The sequence below is a fragment of the Melitaea cinxia genome, chromosome 3, assembly GCF_905220565.1.
Source record: "Melitaea cinxia chromosome 3, ilMelCinx1.1, whole genome shotgun sequence".
Classification (NCBI taxonomy): domain Eukaryota; kingdom Metazoa; phylum Arthropoda; class Insecta; order Lepidoptera; family Nymphalidae; genus Melitaea; species Melitaea cinxia.
The window spans coordinates 13558384-13573979 of NC_059396.1; the positions used below are offsets into that span (position 1 = coordinate 13558384).

The window sequence follows — 15596 nt, forward strand, 5'->3', positions numbered from 1 at the left end:
ATTTGATGATTGTGTAGTTGGATGGTTATCCCGCTATCGACCGGCTTTTTAAGTTCCAAGGTTGTAGTGAAACTATATTATCCGTTAGTCGCCTCTTACGACACCCACGGGAAGAGAGGGGGTGGCTATATTATTTAATGCCGTAGCCACACAGCCTAAATGAAAACAAATTATAATCAATTTTAATTTTTGCAATTATTATATTTGCACGAGTTTCATACTCGTGTAAAATGTAATAACTAAGAATGTTGAATAATTTAATAAAGTTGATACTTAAAAACAAATTACTTATAACGATTTATATTTCTACTTAAATTTTACTGCAAAGTAGTTTTAACCGACGTTGATAGAATAATAGTATACCAACTTTATACCAGGAATATATGCAATAAGCTATGTAGTGTATTTTGCCGCCTGCTCAATTAAATTACTTAATTTTTTTTTTCGTAGATTATTAAAACTATTTAGTTTCTGATATATTAAATAAAATTAAATTTACAGTAGGTTCAGTTGAATCTCTCAGTAATATTAGAAAAACCCTTAGCCTAAAAAAAGAAAAATCGATAGGTACGTTCAGTTCATTTGGAATCTACGTAAGGAATACATTATTATTAATGAATATTATTTATTATTCATTTTAAAATGTTGCCTAATTTGAACATAATATGAAAATAAAAACTGTATCCCACAAATATTTTATTTAAGCATCAAATTAAATAATTAATAAAAACATTGGACCGTCCTAATACTTCGCATAAACATGTTTCAATATTACAGTCGTATTAATACATAAAACTACATAAAGAGCTATATTACCAGTCCGCGGTACTAACACCTCTATAAAATGTAATTATTATCATCACCTTGCCAAAGCCGTAAACTGAATCGTACATTGTTACAGGCATTAATTGAAGTTATATCTCTTCTCATACCTATAAAAGATAATTCGACGAGATTACGTGTACATTTTCGAGTTCCTCGTTATGTTATGTTTTGTTAATTTGATACTATATATTAGCTATTACATATCTCATTCCTACTTCCTAGGTAAAGGTCTTTTTATGCCTTAAGTAGAAAGAAACAACCGTTCTTGTATTAGTACAAATACTTCTTTACGGTTTGAATGTCTGTCCTTGTGGGTCTCCCCACCGTGCCTCGGAAAGCACGTTAAACCGTTGGTTGGTTGGTGGTTAAGTATCACAGATATACATACATACACATACACATCCGCACATATACACACATTACCCGCTACATATCCGCTATATATCCGCTAACCCACAGAGGAGGAGCGTGGTGGGTTAAGCTGCAATTCTTCTCCTACATGGAGAAAGAGGCCTATACCCAGCAGTCGAATGTTACAGGCTGAATTTGAAAAGTAGAAAGTGGAAAGATATCGATCAATGCAGCGCAGACTAACAGATTTTTATAGTGGCATGTCCACGCATATATATTTTTACATATATCAAAATAATAATAAAACCTAATTTTATATTTTTGTATTTTTTCTAAAAATATTTTTATAGAGGTCAAGAATTTGTATATTAAATTCTTTATAATTTATATTTTACACTGTATTCGTGCTATTGTATATTTTGCTACGAGTACGTTGTTTTTTAGATTTATTATTCTTTAATAAAAACTCGGCGGAGATAACGAAGATTTTATCATTACTTAATTCGTTAAATACCCAATTTGCTAAAATACTTCCAAAAGATTTCTTAACTCTTGAGCACAAGATTCATTATAAACAAAAATTTAGCGGTGTTTGATTCTCATCCGGATTTGAATTCGCAAATATAAGTAAATGAAAAATTGGTCATTGCATAAGCAAAAATATGATATTCATGATGGTTTCTTAAAATGTGCATATAATTAAAAAACAAATAACAAATCACTTTTTATGCAATCATTCTTAGGTATAGAAACTATTTTAAGATACACAACATACAAAGTAAGCATTAGAATTAAAATAAAATTAAAATAACCTATTTCCTTATTCATGAACATTTAATAATAGAGTGTATAACGAAAATATACGGCTTTTTTATTTAAAAATCAAAAAAGTGACCATTAAAGTTAAATTCTTGAATTGAATCATGATCTTCATTCTTATGAAATAAAAACTAAAGGTGTAATCATTTAGCGGTCTCGGTTTAAAGATTATTTATTAGCAAGAAGCGTCCAGGGACATCGGTCGGTAATTGTCAAGTATTAAAAACCGATAAAACACTTAATGTCGCGAGTGATCGCTCGAGCTGCGGATGCGGACAATTTGCATTGACGTGCCCATCACGATATCGATTGGCCATTAAAAGCAAAAAAAAATACATTTTAGCCACATTAATGATTTTAACAGAACACTAATTTTCTTTAAAACGACTTGTTTTCTTTCCTATATCATTACCGAACAACGACGCAAATGTTGTGTAACAATCAATTACTCTAATTAATATATGTATTTTTTATTTATTTTTACTTTATTGTAGACCTCAATTCTATTGTGCATTACTTAAAGCGTTTAACCGCTTCTTCCAGACTCATCTCAACTTTATATGATATAAATAAATAATTAAAATCGTATATTAAAAAACACCTAGAACTCAACTATTTACACTAGAATTTACTACTGCGTCTAGCGTCCGTAGTAAGCACACAAAAATATACATATGCACGTATTTCAAACATTGTATTTATTTAAAAGCTTAAATCGTAATTATCATATTTTGTCAACACAAAGAAACAAATTTAGCTTTAACGCTCATAACGTTCGTGATATACAGCTCTACCTAAATAACATATTTACGATAAACTGACGGATCCAAATATTTACGCGTCACTTATTGTCCCGAGAAGTCGAAGTATCATAAATCGTCTACCGGTTAGGTCCTACAAAGTCAGCAGTAAAATGGTTGCTTGTAAATCAAAACAAACCGAAAAAATATATCAAAGAGAACCTACTTTTTTATTTTCTTGAGCGACTATAGTGATGTCACAAGGTAGATATTAAACTAAAATTATAAAGAACACAACAAAATTAAATTAGAGTGTAGTTAGAAATAAGAGTTGCTAAAAATAACATATTTTTCCACACAGAAAATTATTATTGTTCAAAATGTTACTAAAATAAAAAAATAAACATTTGAGCGATGAAATTAAAAAATGAAATAAAAATTAAACGCCTATAAACATTGCGGGCGCAGAACTCTTTCATTATTAAAAAAAAACGCTGCGTATTACAGAATGTCTACAGATAAAAACAACTTTGTAATTACAAATAATTGTCGTAAATGTGAATGCAATAATACTTTTATATCTCTACCATAAATTAATTTGTACATTTTCCTTTTTAAAGTTTTGTTTTTAAATTTATTTTTATAATTATTTATTTAATGTAATGATTAATTCTGATATATGTACGAATAAAAATAATGAATTTTATCTCTACGGGCAACAAAAATATTAATAGACAAAACATTGTAAAGCAATTTAAAAACACGCTTAGCCAACCCTCCCTATAAAATTTGTCCCTGATACCCCATTTTGATTGGACGGGTTGATTTATTTCTTGTTTATATATTTATAGAAAAACTCGATAACCTTGATACTAGAGCGATATAGCAAAATTGTCTATGTAGATTTCTTGTAGAGTCCAAATATTGAAAGCAAAAGGAGTCTCTAGTTTCCTCAATCAATAAGTTAATATTATTTACTTTATTGTTAAAACTGTACTACACAGTTATATCCCAAACCAATGATATGTTAATGTAGATTTAAGCACATTTCACACAACATCACACTTTTCGTAACGCTCTCGTCACGCATTCACTAGCTTACTCCCAAGTCAAGCGTGCGTAAAAAAGTTTAACTTCCAGAATATTTAATTAAACTAAATATCAAAATTAGTCGTTTCCGTAACACGCTATCAGTGTAACAATAGAGACATTACCCCCGAGATTGAATCCTCTCCGGGCTACTGGCTGTGATTTAGATAACTGCACTTGTTGCGAGGGGCTGTAACGTATGACACGGGACTAATACGAAGCTTATAGCTCCGCTTGTACTGGACCTTGACGTGCTTAATAAGCGATTTTAACTGAACACACAGCAACAATTTGAGTTATTTTTTTTAACATACAAGGTCGTCTGTTCCTAATGTTGATACTTGATGCTTAAATTTTAGGTAACAGTCGTCTGATATTTATAGGTAGGTACATACATTTTTTTGTATTAAATGGACATTAAAATAAATTATATGCATTTAAATGTATTTATATAACACCCAGACTCGGAGCGAAATTTTAAACCTGGGCTTCAAAACTGGGCCAAAGGATACTAGTGAATATACGTAATGTATAAGACTAAGTATTTTTAAAGGTTTGAAATACTTTGAATTCAATTGAAAAGTATTTTAAACAGTTATTCTTAAATCTGTCCTTCAAACAGTTCTACAGATTTTTTTTTCACGAAAACACATGAAAACGGGTAAACGTCACTTCGAAGCTCTTTACCGTGTCTTAAAGTCAATTACAAGAGTGCACCCCAATCCCGGAGACTTGTTCACGTCAAATCAGAACGTCGTGGGCGCCCCGAACGAACACAATGCCAATTTTCCGCTCACCGCCACCGACTACGCAATTATTTAGATAAACCTCTCGGCGTGACTATAAAAACATCTTCCCCTCCCCAAAGCGCTGTTTGTTGTCTTTGGGGCTTCGTGAATTTATTGCCCGGCATTATGCCGACGGTTAGGATAAAAATGTACTTTTAATTTATCTCGTTAAAGGGTTGAAGGACGACCGGGTTCGCGGAGTAATTATTGCAAAATTGGCCACTTTATCTGATGAATCCATTCCAAAACCCTTTGTTAGGGCGAATATTGAGTGAATTCATTCTGCTCACTGCGTTTTCGAAAGATTGCATTAACTTGACGCTTTCGTTTTTATAACAGCATTTTTGCTTTCGAGACATCTTGATGTATTTAAAGAGTTATATTAAATGTTATATTCATATATACTCATATAATAAAATTGTACTCACCTTCCCGTCTTCGTGATGATCATTTCGGTACCTAAGTCGTGGAACTTGTCCCATAGTTCCTTAGTTTCAAGTTGACAATCCACTGACAACAGCTCCTCACAGTTGCAAGAGGTCACGGGAGGTGGCAGAGGTCGCGCTGGAGATGGCGTATCCCTTTCACCCAATTCTGTTGAGTTTATAATATACGTACTTTTGACATAGTATTAATAATCAATAATTTAAAATCTAACTGAAATTATGTTATTTTTATAGTTTAAATGATATTATTATACTACTATTCTTATTATAAATTATAATTTCAAAACAAACTTTTGTTAAAGTTTAAGTTTTGGTTCAAGACAACTTGATTACACTAGATAAAAACAATTGTGAGACACTCTTATAGTAATCCTTATTTATTAGGAAAGTATTCAGTTTCTTTCCAAATGATTTCTAAGCGATTACTACAATACTGTATGGAAATTCAATTAAAGTATCAAATCTTTCCGCAAAGCCTCTAGATCAACTCAACAAATAAAGAAACAAAACAATGCGTTCGTGGATTAATATTAATGTGACAATATAGTCATTTTCTATGCGTCTTTAATCATACTTACATCCAAAAGAACGCGGTGTGAACCAAATACGTGTATGAGAATTCTAGTTTATTATGTTAATAGCATGCTGTAATCACAACGTCAATTTACTTTTTGCGTCACAATGGTTGAATACGATGGAATTGTGTGTCAAAAGTGTAATTTTACCTTCATGCATTTTATATGATTTTAAATCATAAACTGAGCCCGCACTTGCGATAACGGAACACAGGTATAAACATGTAGATTAGATTTTAATTTGGAGATAAAAATTAAAAATTTTGTTTGGAAATTCCGCACAAATGTTAATGTTTTAATTTAATTTCTAATTATTAAAATATGTTCGTACTATGGTTAGAGATGTTTATATATTTTATAAGTGTTGAGTTCCTAGTCTAATGTTGGTAAATGTAATTTATTCCCTATATTACTATTAAAATTAACGCACAAATATTATGATCTATATATTAATACGTGAATCAAAAACTTTCTACCCCTTTTAAGAAAATTTTGCGGACGGTGGGATGTCTGTTTGTAATATTAAAATAACCGCTTTTTACTAAATGCATATGAATGTACACGGTACATATACCAAAATAACATTTTTTTACAATTTTTTCTGTCTGTCCGATGACCGTGTCGTGTCGGTGGACCGATTTTCATAGGACTTTCACTAGCAGATAGCTGATGGTAAGGAGGTAGGATGGTAAGGAGTAACTTAGGCTACTTTTCTTTTAGAAATCTATTTATTTTAGGTATAACTCTGCGAACTGAAAAATAACTTTTTTGTTAAATTCCACGCGGACGAAGTCACGGGCACAGCTAGTAGTTTATATAGAGAAGGAGTACAGAATGATTTTTTTTTTTAATTAATCATACAAATATATTAAATCAATAAAAAACATTACACACAATACCACGTGTTTGACACACACATGCATGTATGTATACTCTTTTGTTGATTGACAAAGTCTGTAAATAGAAAATTTTAAAAAAGATTTCTTTATTTTCATTATTTTTTTATTTTTTAAAATTTAAAATTTAATTAATTTTAAAAAAATTAATAATGGTCGAATTTCGACCTCTGGGCGACCACTAGTTAAATGGATCAATTACTCTCGCATTACTATCTTGCAAACATCTACTTGTATTTTTGTTTGCGAAAGCGTCTGATATTACATTTTGTCATATTCTAATTTTAATGTTTTATTACGTAATCTAGTTTTGTTTTACAAAAATAATAATAATAATACACTATACTGTACACCAAAAACAGAAATGATACATAGCAAAGAAAAAAAATATTAACAATATATTCATTAGGTACAAAGGGCGGCCTTATCGCTAAAAAGCGATCTATTCCAGGCAACCTTAAGGCAGAGAAAATGGTCTAGCGTCAGCATAGGTGTACAAGTTACAACAAATTTATTATAAATATTCAAATAATTAAACATATACATACATACAGGCATACATACATAAATACTGACATATATACATTATAATTATAAATTACTTGTTTATTGTTGAGTTTGAAGAAAATGCTGCCAAACAGTCTTTTTAAAAATTGCAGGTGTTTGTACACGTCTGATATTCAAGGGCAAGGTATCCCATAAGCGAGAGGCTTGAACTGTGAAAGATTTATCATAAAAGGAAGACGAGTGAGAAGGAATTTCAAGAAGAAAATTACTGTCAGAACGAAGACAGCGTTCATGGGCGTCAGCGTTCAATTTGAAACGTTCTTTCAGATAGGGGTAAAGGGATTAAATAAAATAGAATAAAGTAGGGTAAGGATATGAACGAATACGAAGTCGCGCGCAGAAGCTATACCTAATAAAAAAATTAGACGCAGGTGTTTGGAATTACTTAAAGAATACAGATTTTTACTAGCTCCAGTATACGAACACATTTCTTTGGGCACGCGTGGTGCCTGTATTTCCTGGTAGATGGTAAATTCAAACTTGACGTTCTAGCTTTCCATGAAAAATTGTGTGCACCATCAAACCCTTTGATTTGACAAGTCGCAGAGCTACGATATTATCTATTTCGAAATGTCGAGCTGTATTTAGGACCAAATCCTATTTATTGTACATGTCTTGAAATGCACGTTTTGCATGCCACACTGCGACACATTCTCTGACGATCCGTTTTTTTCATTTTCGTAGTTACTATTATTATTATAATCATCATTTCACGTACCGTACCGTAGTCTCCAATTTTTGTCTGTCTGTCTTTCTGTTGGCTTATCTTCGAAGCGGCTGAACCGATTTTTATGGGATAGTCATTAGAAGACAAAAATGGTTGGGTGGCAAAATATAGGCTCCTTTTTATCCCGAAATTTCCGCTAAATCGGGTTTTTACGCGGGAAAAACCATGTTTACCGTGTCCGAGTACCTAACGCCCAGATAGATACGACAATTTTTGCAATCAAATTCTTTTTGTTTAGATAATTGTGTTTAATTTTTATGGGCAATCATTAGAAGATATAGAAATATAGTAATGAAGGTTATAGGCAACTACTTTCCTCAAATTAACGCGGGTGAAACCGCGGTGCACAGCTAGTTAATAATAATTTGTGGTTTATGTTCATAGTAAAATACTGAGATCCCTACTTTTATCAAATATTCAATAACATATGTGAAGAGAAAGCTCGTAGAGTACCAGTAGTATTTGAATGGTTTGCCCAAAAATGGATCATTAATAACTCTCTTAATTCGTAATACGTGTTTGTTTTCTAATCACAGACAACATACGGCAAATGATAAAGTAGATAGTTATAAAGTGCTCCAATACGATACAAATTATCGTGACAATGACTTTTATATACCTGAAGAGGGTGCTGGGGAAGGTGCAGCAGCGTCCGAGGCATCTCTTTCACCATCGGAACACTGCTCAACGTCGACTTCGACATCTTCATCAGGAGCAGGGGATCGACAGCTGGACGCCGGCGAGCTGAGCGACGCTGGTGAACTCTGCCTTGATGATGGACCTGGTATAAAAATTAGTATCATGGTAAGAACTATTTCGATAAATAGATAGTCTCGTAGTATTAAACAAGAAAATAATATTCATTTTACTGAAACTAGAAATGAACAAAGCATAAGATCTACATAGATAATAATTTGGTTTTTAACAAGGGCAACAAGTTCCCAGCAGACATTCATATCCACTCCGATAAACAAAGTTGCAGGACAGTACCTCGCTTAAAATTCATTCGCAATTACATTTTACTGTAGTTTTAATCGATTTGAAAGAGCAAAGTGAAATCTTCTTTTTTTCTTATTATTTTACTCAATGAATGAAAATAATTCAATTATAGGTCTACCAGGATCTGATGGTAAAAAGGGGAAAAAAATTGCCGCTAGCAATACTGGGGAAAATTGGAATAAAACGTTTTCATACTTTTTTTTTCCTTATTTATAATTTATTGATAAGGATAATTTTTGTTAAATTAATAATAATAATAAAACAATAATTCTTGCTTGCGATCGAAGAGGTTCTTCGACATTTTCACCACTTTTTAAAGGAAATTTGAAGCCAAACGAAAAATAATTCCTCGAAATTTCAGTTGACAGATGACATTTTGTTTGTTGCCATATGAAAATCGCTATTTTTTAAAAAAAATTTGCCATCAGATCCTGGTAGACCTATAAATACATCGATCTAAATTTAAAATATACCATAGTTAAGAAAACTTAACGCACTAAGAAAATAGAGACTTATCGTTGTCAACTAGCTTAGCCCTTTGACCAATTATATCGAAGCAAAATCAAGAGTCGTATTCATATTGACCAACGACATTTACACTGTTCATAGCGTTTAAATTAATCTGTTCTGTACGTGTATTTATAAAAATAGTTTATATATTAATATAGCTAGTTATAAAACTAGCGATAGGATTTTGATAAAATATTAATTTGGAGTTTATGTGCAATTTCACGTGTAATAAAAACTACTTTTTATCTTTTTATAACTGACGTTATTTTTCTACAAATATAACTACGACTTTCTGAGATTATGTTTCATACGATGACAAAATCAGCATGTGACATACACCGAGTGCAAGTCGGCCTGTAATTTGATTTGTGTGAAACTTTTGTTTACTTCCCCAAATGACTGCGGTGTAAAAATTGATTTAACGTCGATAAACACCGACGATCTACGTAAGATTGCCAGTGTAGGCTGGATGAGGATAGCGGAAAACCGGAATGTCTGGCGCGGAGTTAGGGAGGCCTACGTCCTAGCAGTGGCCTGTGATAGGCTGAAATGAGAAATTGGTTTAACTATTTCTCTTTAAATTGTTAATTCTAACTTCAACTAAATTTATTAGTTTTCTATATACGTATTTAAATATAAGCATTGTCAATTCGAGAATACTCAACAGCAGATTGTGATATATAGTGGACGTGTAGTTTTACGATTAATAAACAATACCACCAGACGTTCGCAAGTTTTAAACTGGGCTGTTAGCGATGATTTTTTAATTTGGAAAAATTTTGCACATATATAAATTTCGTTACACGATCTGCGTTTTGATTGATTAATTTATTGATTTAGCCTGTAAAATTCCACTATCAAGCACATATTACTTTTTTCGTATATGAGAAGGGTAGGATAATATTTTGCCAAATCTGCACGTTTGAGAAGACATTATTGTAACAACATTCATCAATTCACAATTGTATGGTGTGATGAATTGAACTCCTTTTCCTTCACAGCACAAAAGGCTTACCAGAAACAGCCGTTACATTATGTCACACATTTGACTAAATGGAGACTGACTGACTAAAGAGGCTGGAGAAGATTTTTTTTACATTTAGTTGAAAAGAAAAAAAAATAAGTAACAGAAATTAACACTTTAAAACTTATTTTGATACAAACAGATCCTTGAATTCAATAATGTTTTCCACATACTTAAAACATTTCAAACAGCCTTCAGGCGATATACGTAAAGAAGGTTATTCCTTCTTTATGGCCATGCCAAACACCTTATAACTAATAAATGGACAGATACGGAATAAATCTATGTATATTTTTCTTTTTAACAGTGTTCACTACTAAAATGTAAAATAATGAACTATATATAGTCAGTATATATATATCATATAAGGAGAATTCAGAAGCACATCTTGATACATTCTGTTCTGTTCTGTAATAGCGCTGAAACTATTGAATAAATTTAAATGAAACTTGGTACGAAGTCACGGGTATAGCTAGTTATTATAATAAAATTGAATTAGTTTATTTACGGACTGATCTCAAATTACACGTCTAACATGAACAGGTTTATAAGCAATATAACATCACGCGACATCTTAAAAGTACGAAAACCAAAATAAAAAATATAAAAATGGTAAAAAAAAAAACAAAACAAGGATTAAAAATGTGACGAGGTAAAGTTGCAAGGTATTTTTTAATAATAATAATATATTTTTTTTTATGTAATTTTCAATACAATAATTTTCATTTTAAGTCAATTGTGTAATTACACATCCCTCTCCTATATAAAGAAAGACGCCTCTCCCCAGCTGTGGGATGTTACAGGCTGAATCTTGACGTAATTACAAATAAATAAATACAAATAAATTTTTAAATAATAATATAAATACAATTTAATTTTTGGACATCTCTTATTTCCTCTTTAGTAACAAAACGTTTAAAAATTCGCAATTATTATTCTGAAAAACGTAATAGAAAATGACTGAATGTTCATTTATTTTTCAGAGTATTTTATTAACTTCCTTTTTAGTTGTTACAGAGGACATTTTCATCTGGGTATATTATAATTTATATATATCGGAGCCATAGCCTTATACGACCGGGTAAGGATGACCGGATATTTTAATTAAATATAAAAATAAAATAACATAAAATACTACACTTACAACAAGTGAACCATTGGTAAAAATTAAAATAGGTTAATTTCATGAGAAATAATATTTTTACAAATATTGTGAAAAAATATTTTAAACTGACTTCATTTAAATCGAAACGTCATACAACGTAGGTAGACGAAAAAATAGTCAAGTAAATACACATTATCAAAGATTATTCTAAAAGTTGTCATCAGATCTCGATGAAATTTAAATGTGACCACATAATAAATAAATATTGGCTTTCGATTAAATTAAAAATCATCAAAATCGGTCCACCCACTAAAAAGTTATGCAGATTTTCGAAGGAAAACCTCGATTTCTCTGGTATCTGATCCTGGTTTCCTTATCATGGTACCACACTTAGGATATTTCTTTTCCAATAAAAAAAAGAATTATCAAAATTGGTTCATAAACGACGAATTTATCCCCGAATATATGTACTTACGTAAAAAAATATATATATTTATCGGTCAAATTGAGTAACCTCCTCCTTTTTTGAAGTCGGTTAAAAAAGGGACAACAGCTCTAGTTTAGTGGTGCGTGTACCGTATAGCCACTTAAGCACCGGCGGTTTGCGATTCGATTCCCGCTCGTAACGGATATTTGTATAAATATTTGTTTCCAGTTTAGAATCTGTCCTCGTGAGTCTTCTCGCCATACCTCGGAGAACAGGTTAAGCTGTCGGTCCCGGTTGTTATCATTGACATCTACTAGCGATTGTTACTTATTATACTACGGAATATATCGACCAACCCACAGTGGAGCACCGTGGTGGATTAAGCTCAGACCCTTCTTCTACATGGAGAAAGAAGACTATACTACTAGACTCACGCAAATTATTATTAATTTTATGTTGAATTTCTGTTAATTGAAACCCTCCCGATGTCACACCAAACAAGCCGGTTCTCCACAGTTCTCATCCAGACGACGTAAAACGTTGGTCCAGCGGGCGTCCCACATTGTCAGTGCCAACATGCAGTCTCCACTCCAGGACACGTCTGCTCCAATGGCCATCGGTCCTACGATAGAGGTGACCAGCCCACAGTCACTTCAACTTGCTTATTCGACAAGCTGTGTCGGTTACTTTCGTTCTCTTTCGAATAGTCTTATTTATGATTCTATCTTTGAGAGAGACCCCAATCATAGGCAGTTCCATTGCACGTTGAGTGAATTTAAACTTGTTGACTAGTCCCTTCAACATAGCCCACACTCCCATTGTATTTCAAAACAGGCAGGACGCATTGCTCGAAGACTTTTGTCTTCAAACATCGCGGAATCTTCGAATCTGCTAAACGCCCAACCCAACCAAATCCTCCTATCGGCTTCCTTCTTGAATTTGCTTCGGCCTAGTTGAATTCTATGGCCTAGATAGACATAATCCTGAACAACATCCAGGAGGGTGCTATCGACCATTAACGGTACCGGTATACTCGGTATGATTTGGTTGTTTAACATAGGTCACTTTCGTTTTATCCAAGTTCTTACTGAAATTGACTCGTCGGGAGGACTCATTTCATACTAGGTAGGTACTAAATAAACTTAATAACTATTTTTAAATATTTGAAATAACATAAAAATTTTGTATGTTTTTTTTTTCGTCTATTAAAATTGACTTTTAAATTAAGATAAAATTAAATATAAATATAATTATTAATTAGAATACTTATTAATATTATTTTATAAGTAATTATTTATTAGATTTAAGTTGCCTTTATTTTTTATTAAAACCTAAGTTATGGTTAGGATTTTCCGAAAAAGTTGTTTCATTCTAATGAATAAAAATTAACTTTTTATGCAACAGTTGGAATAAAAATATATTAAATAGAAGATAAAATGTTTTACTAACATAGAATAAAACTTTAAAAGAAATAAAAATGTAAAATAAAATATTATTTTGTCCAGAATTATAAGTCTGACCGAACTGGTATACTATCGCAAGGTCATGTAGTGCCAGCGGACACTGTTTTTTTTTTCAAACATTAATTTTAAATAAATATTTATATCATAATAGTCTTACAATTTTAATAAACCAGAATGATCGAATCACTAACGCAAATGCAGTAGTAATGACAAACAACAAACACTTGCAAAAATTGTCGTATTGCTAGACTCTTAATTTATCTTCAAAGATAAAGAAGTCACCAATGACCAGCAATGATTTAGAAGTCTAAAATAATGTCATAGAAAAATAACAACTCCAGAACAAAAAAAATAAATTATAGGTATTTACATGCCGTTTGATGAAGAAAGAAGGCGCAAAACTTTTTGTTATTTTAAATGCACTTTATTGAAGAAACAACTTTCAGTGACAACTACTATAATCTAAAATAGGAACTAAACAAGACCTTCACTCATCTGCTTAATGGATAAAAATTAAATAATTATCTTCTTTAGTTTGTTATCATTATTTTATCTTTAGATAATTAATAATCATTAGTTTATCATAACAATCATTAGTTTATCTTTAGATAAATCGCGAAAAAATTGGCTGGAAAATTCCTGGCCAGGTTAAATTATATTATTCCGCAATCGTCATTCAAACCAGACTTTTAGCAAACAGTCCTATGTAAGTATTCGCGATGAAACAGCGCTGATTTTGATGTTAGATTTATTTCTTAAACATGTAGGTGAAAACAAGTAGATCAATATATATTAGTATACCTGTTTATACCGGCCACCAGCAGTTACGCCAGGAAAATAATAGACAACCCAAAGTATTATATAAAAGTAAATTTTTCAATTATGAACCTAAATATAGTCTGGCCAGATATTTTTCAGTCAACCCTTTCGCAATTTTATTTTAATATACTAAAATAAATATAAAATAATTTTCATCGGGTGAAATTCGTTGTCTCTAGTTCGGATCCCCTACTATATATATCAGTCTCAGAATAGAGATTTTTTTTATAGTAGTCAGATAACTATATATATATATATATATATATATATATTCTTCATTGAAACATTTAATCAATGCACAATTTTTACATCTTTCTTTGTTTCAACTAGTGGTCGCCAGTGGTCGAAATTCGACCATTATTAATTTAAATTATAAGTTTGAACATTTCTGTTATCAAAGACTACACTTCTACAATAATAAACTAAAGAGTATATATGCGTGTATGTGTCAAATATATGTAGTAGTGTAATTTTTTATATATATATTTAATGTATTTTTTTTGCATAGTTAAAAAAAAGTAATGCATTCTCCACTCCTTCTCTATATGAACTATATGTGTGCAAAATACCATAATTTCTCCGTCCGCGCAATTTTCGTAAAAAAGGGGTACAAAGTTTTCGCTTCACGTATTATCTATCTTATCTTATATACAAAATTCTCGTGTCACAATGTTAGTTACCATACTCCTCCGAAACCGAACCGGACAGATTTTTATAAAATCTTGTGGGCATATCAGGTAGGTCTGAGAATCGGCCAACATTTATTTTTCTTACCCCTAAGTTATAGGGGGGGGGGGGATTAAGGCGGTTAATACGCTTACGCTTCAGCCTGTAATATCCCACTGTTGGGCATAGGCCTCTTTCCCCATGTACAAGAAGGATCAGAACCTAATCCACCACGCTGCTCCAATGCGAGTTGGCGGATATATTCCCTGCCGTAAGTAACTATCAGGTGTACATGACAACAACCGGGACCAACGGCTTAACGTGCTCTCCGAGGCACGGTGGGGAGACCCATAAGGACTGCACAAACACCCAGACCACGGCAAACATCTGTATGACCAATACAAATGTTTGTCATGTTCGGGGATCGAACCCGCAAATGCCAGCGCAACAGCCTCAAACCAGTGCAGTGCCCGTTGCGCTAACGCGGCGTCAATATATCAATAGTCAATATAGATAAATAATCTATCTTTATTTATATGTCAATAGTCAATATAGATAAATAATCTATCTATATTTATAAAATTTCGTGTCATGATGTATGTTAGAGATAAACTTCGAAACGCATTGTAATTTGGTCCAACTTGGTAGATATTCCACCTTTATCAACCCCGTATTGTGCACTCCTTCTCTATATAAACAATAAGTGTGAGAAATTTTATACTCCTCCGTCCGCGCAATTTTCGTAAAAAGGGGTATAAAG

The 15596-nt window shown here is 32.0% G+C and overlaps 1 protein-coding gene across 1 annotated transcript in view; it reads right to left on the minus strand.

Annotated features, from left to right (window-relative positions):
• Positions 1-15596, minus strand: part of LOC123669197 (T-box protein H15) — an 80544-nt gene that overhangs the window by 58291 nt on the left and 6657 nt on the right. Inside the window, exons 2-3 of the mRNA XM_045602821.1 lie at positions 8443-8604; positions 5041-5206 (exon numbers count right to left, since the gene is read on the minus strand). Coding sequence (XP_045458777.1) covers positions 5041-5206; positions 8443-8604 — 328 coding nt within the window. The remainder of the gene's footprint in view (positions 1-5040; positions 5207-8442; positions 8605-15596) is intronic.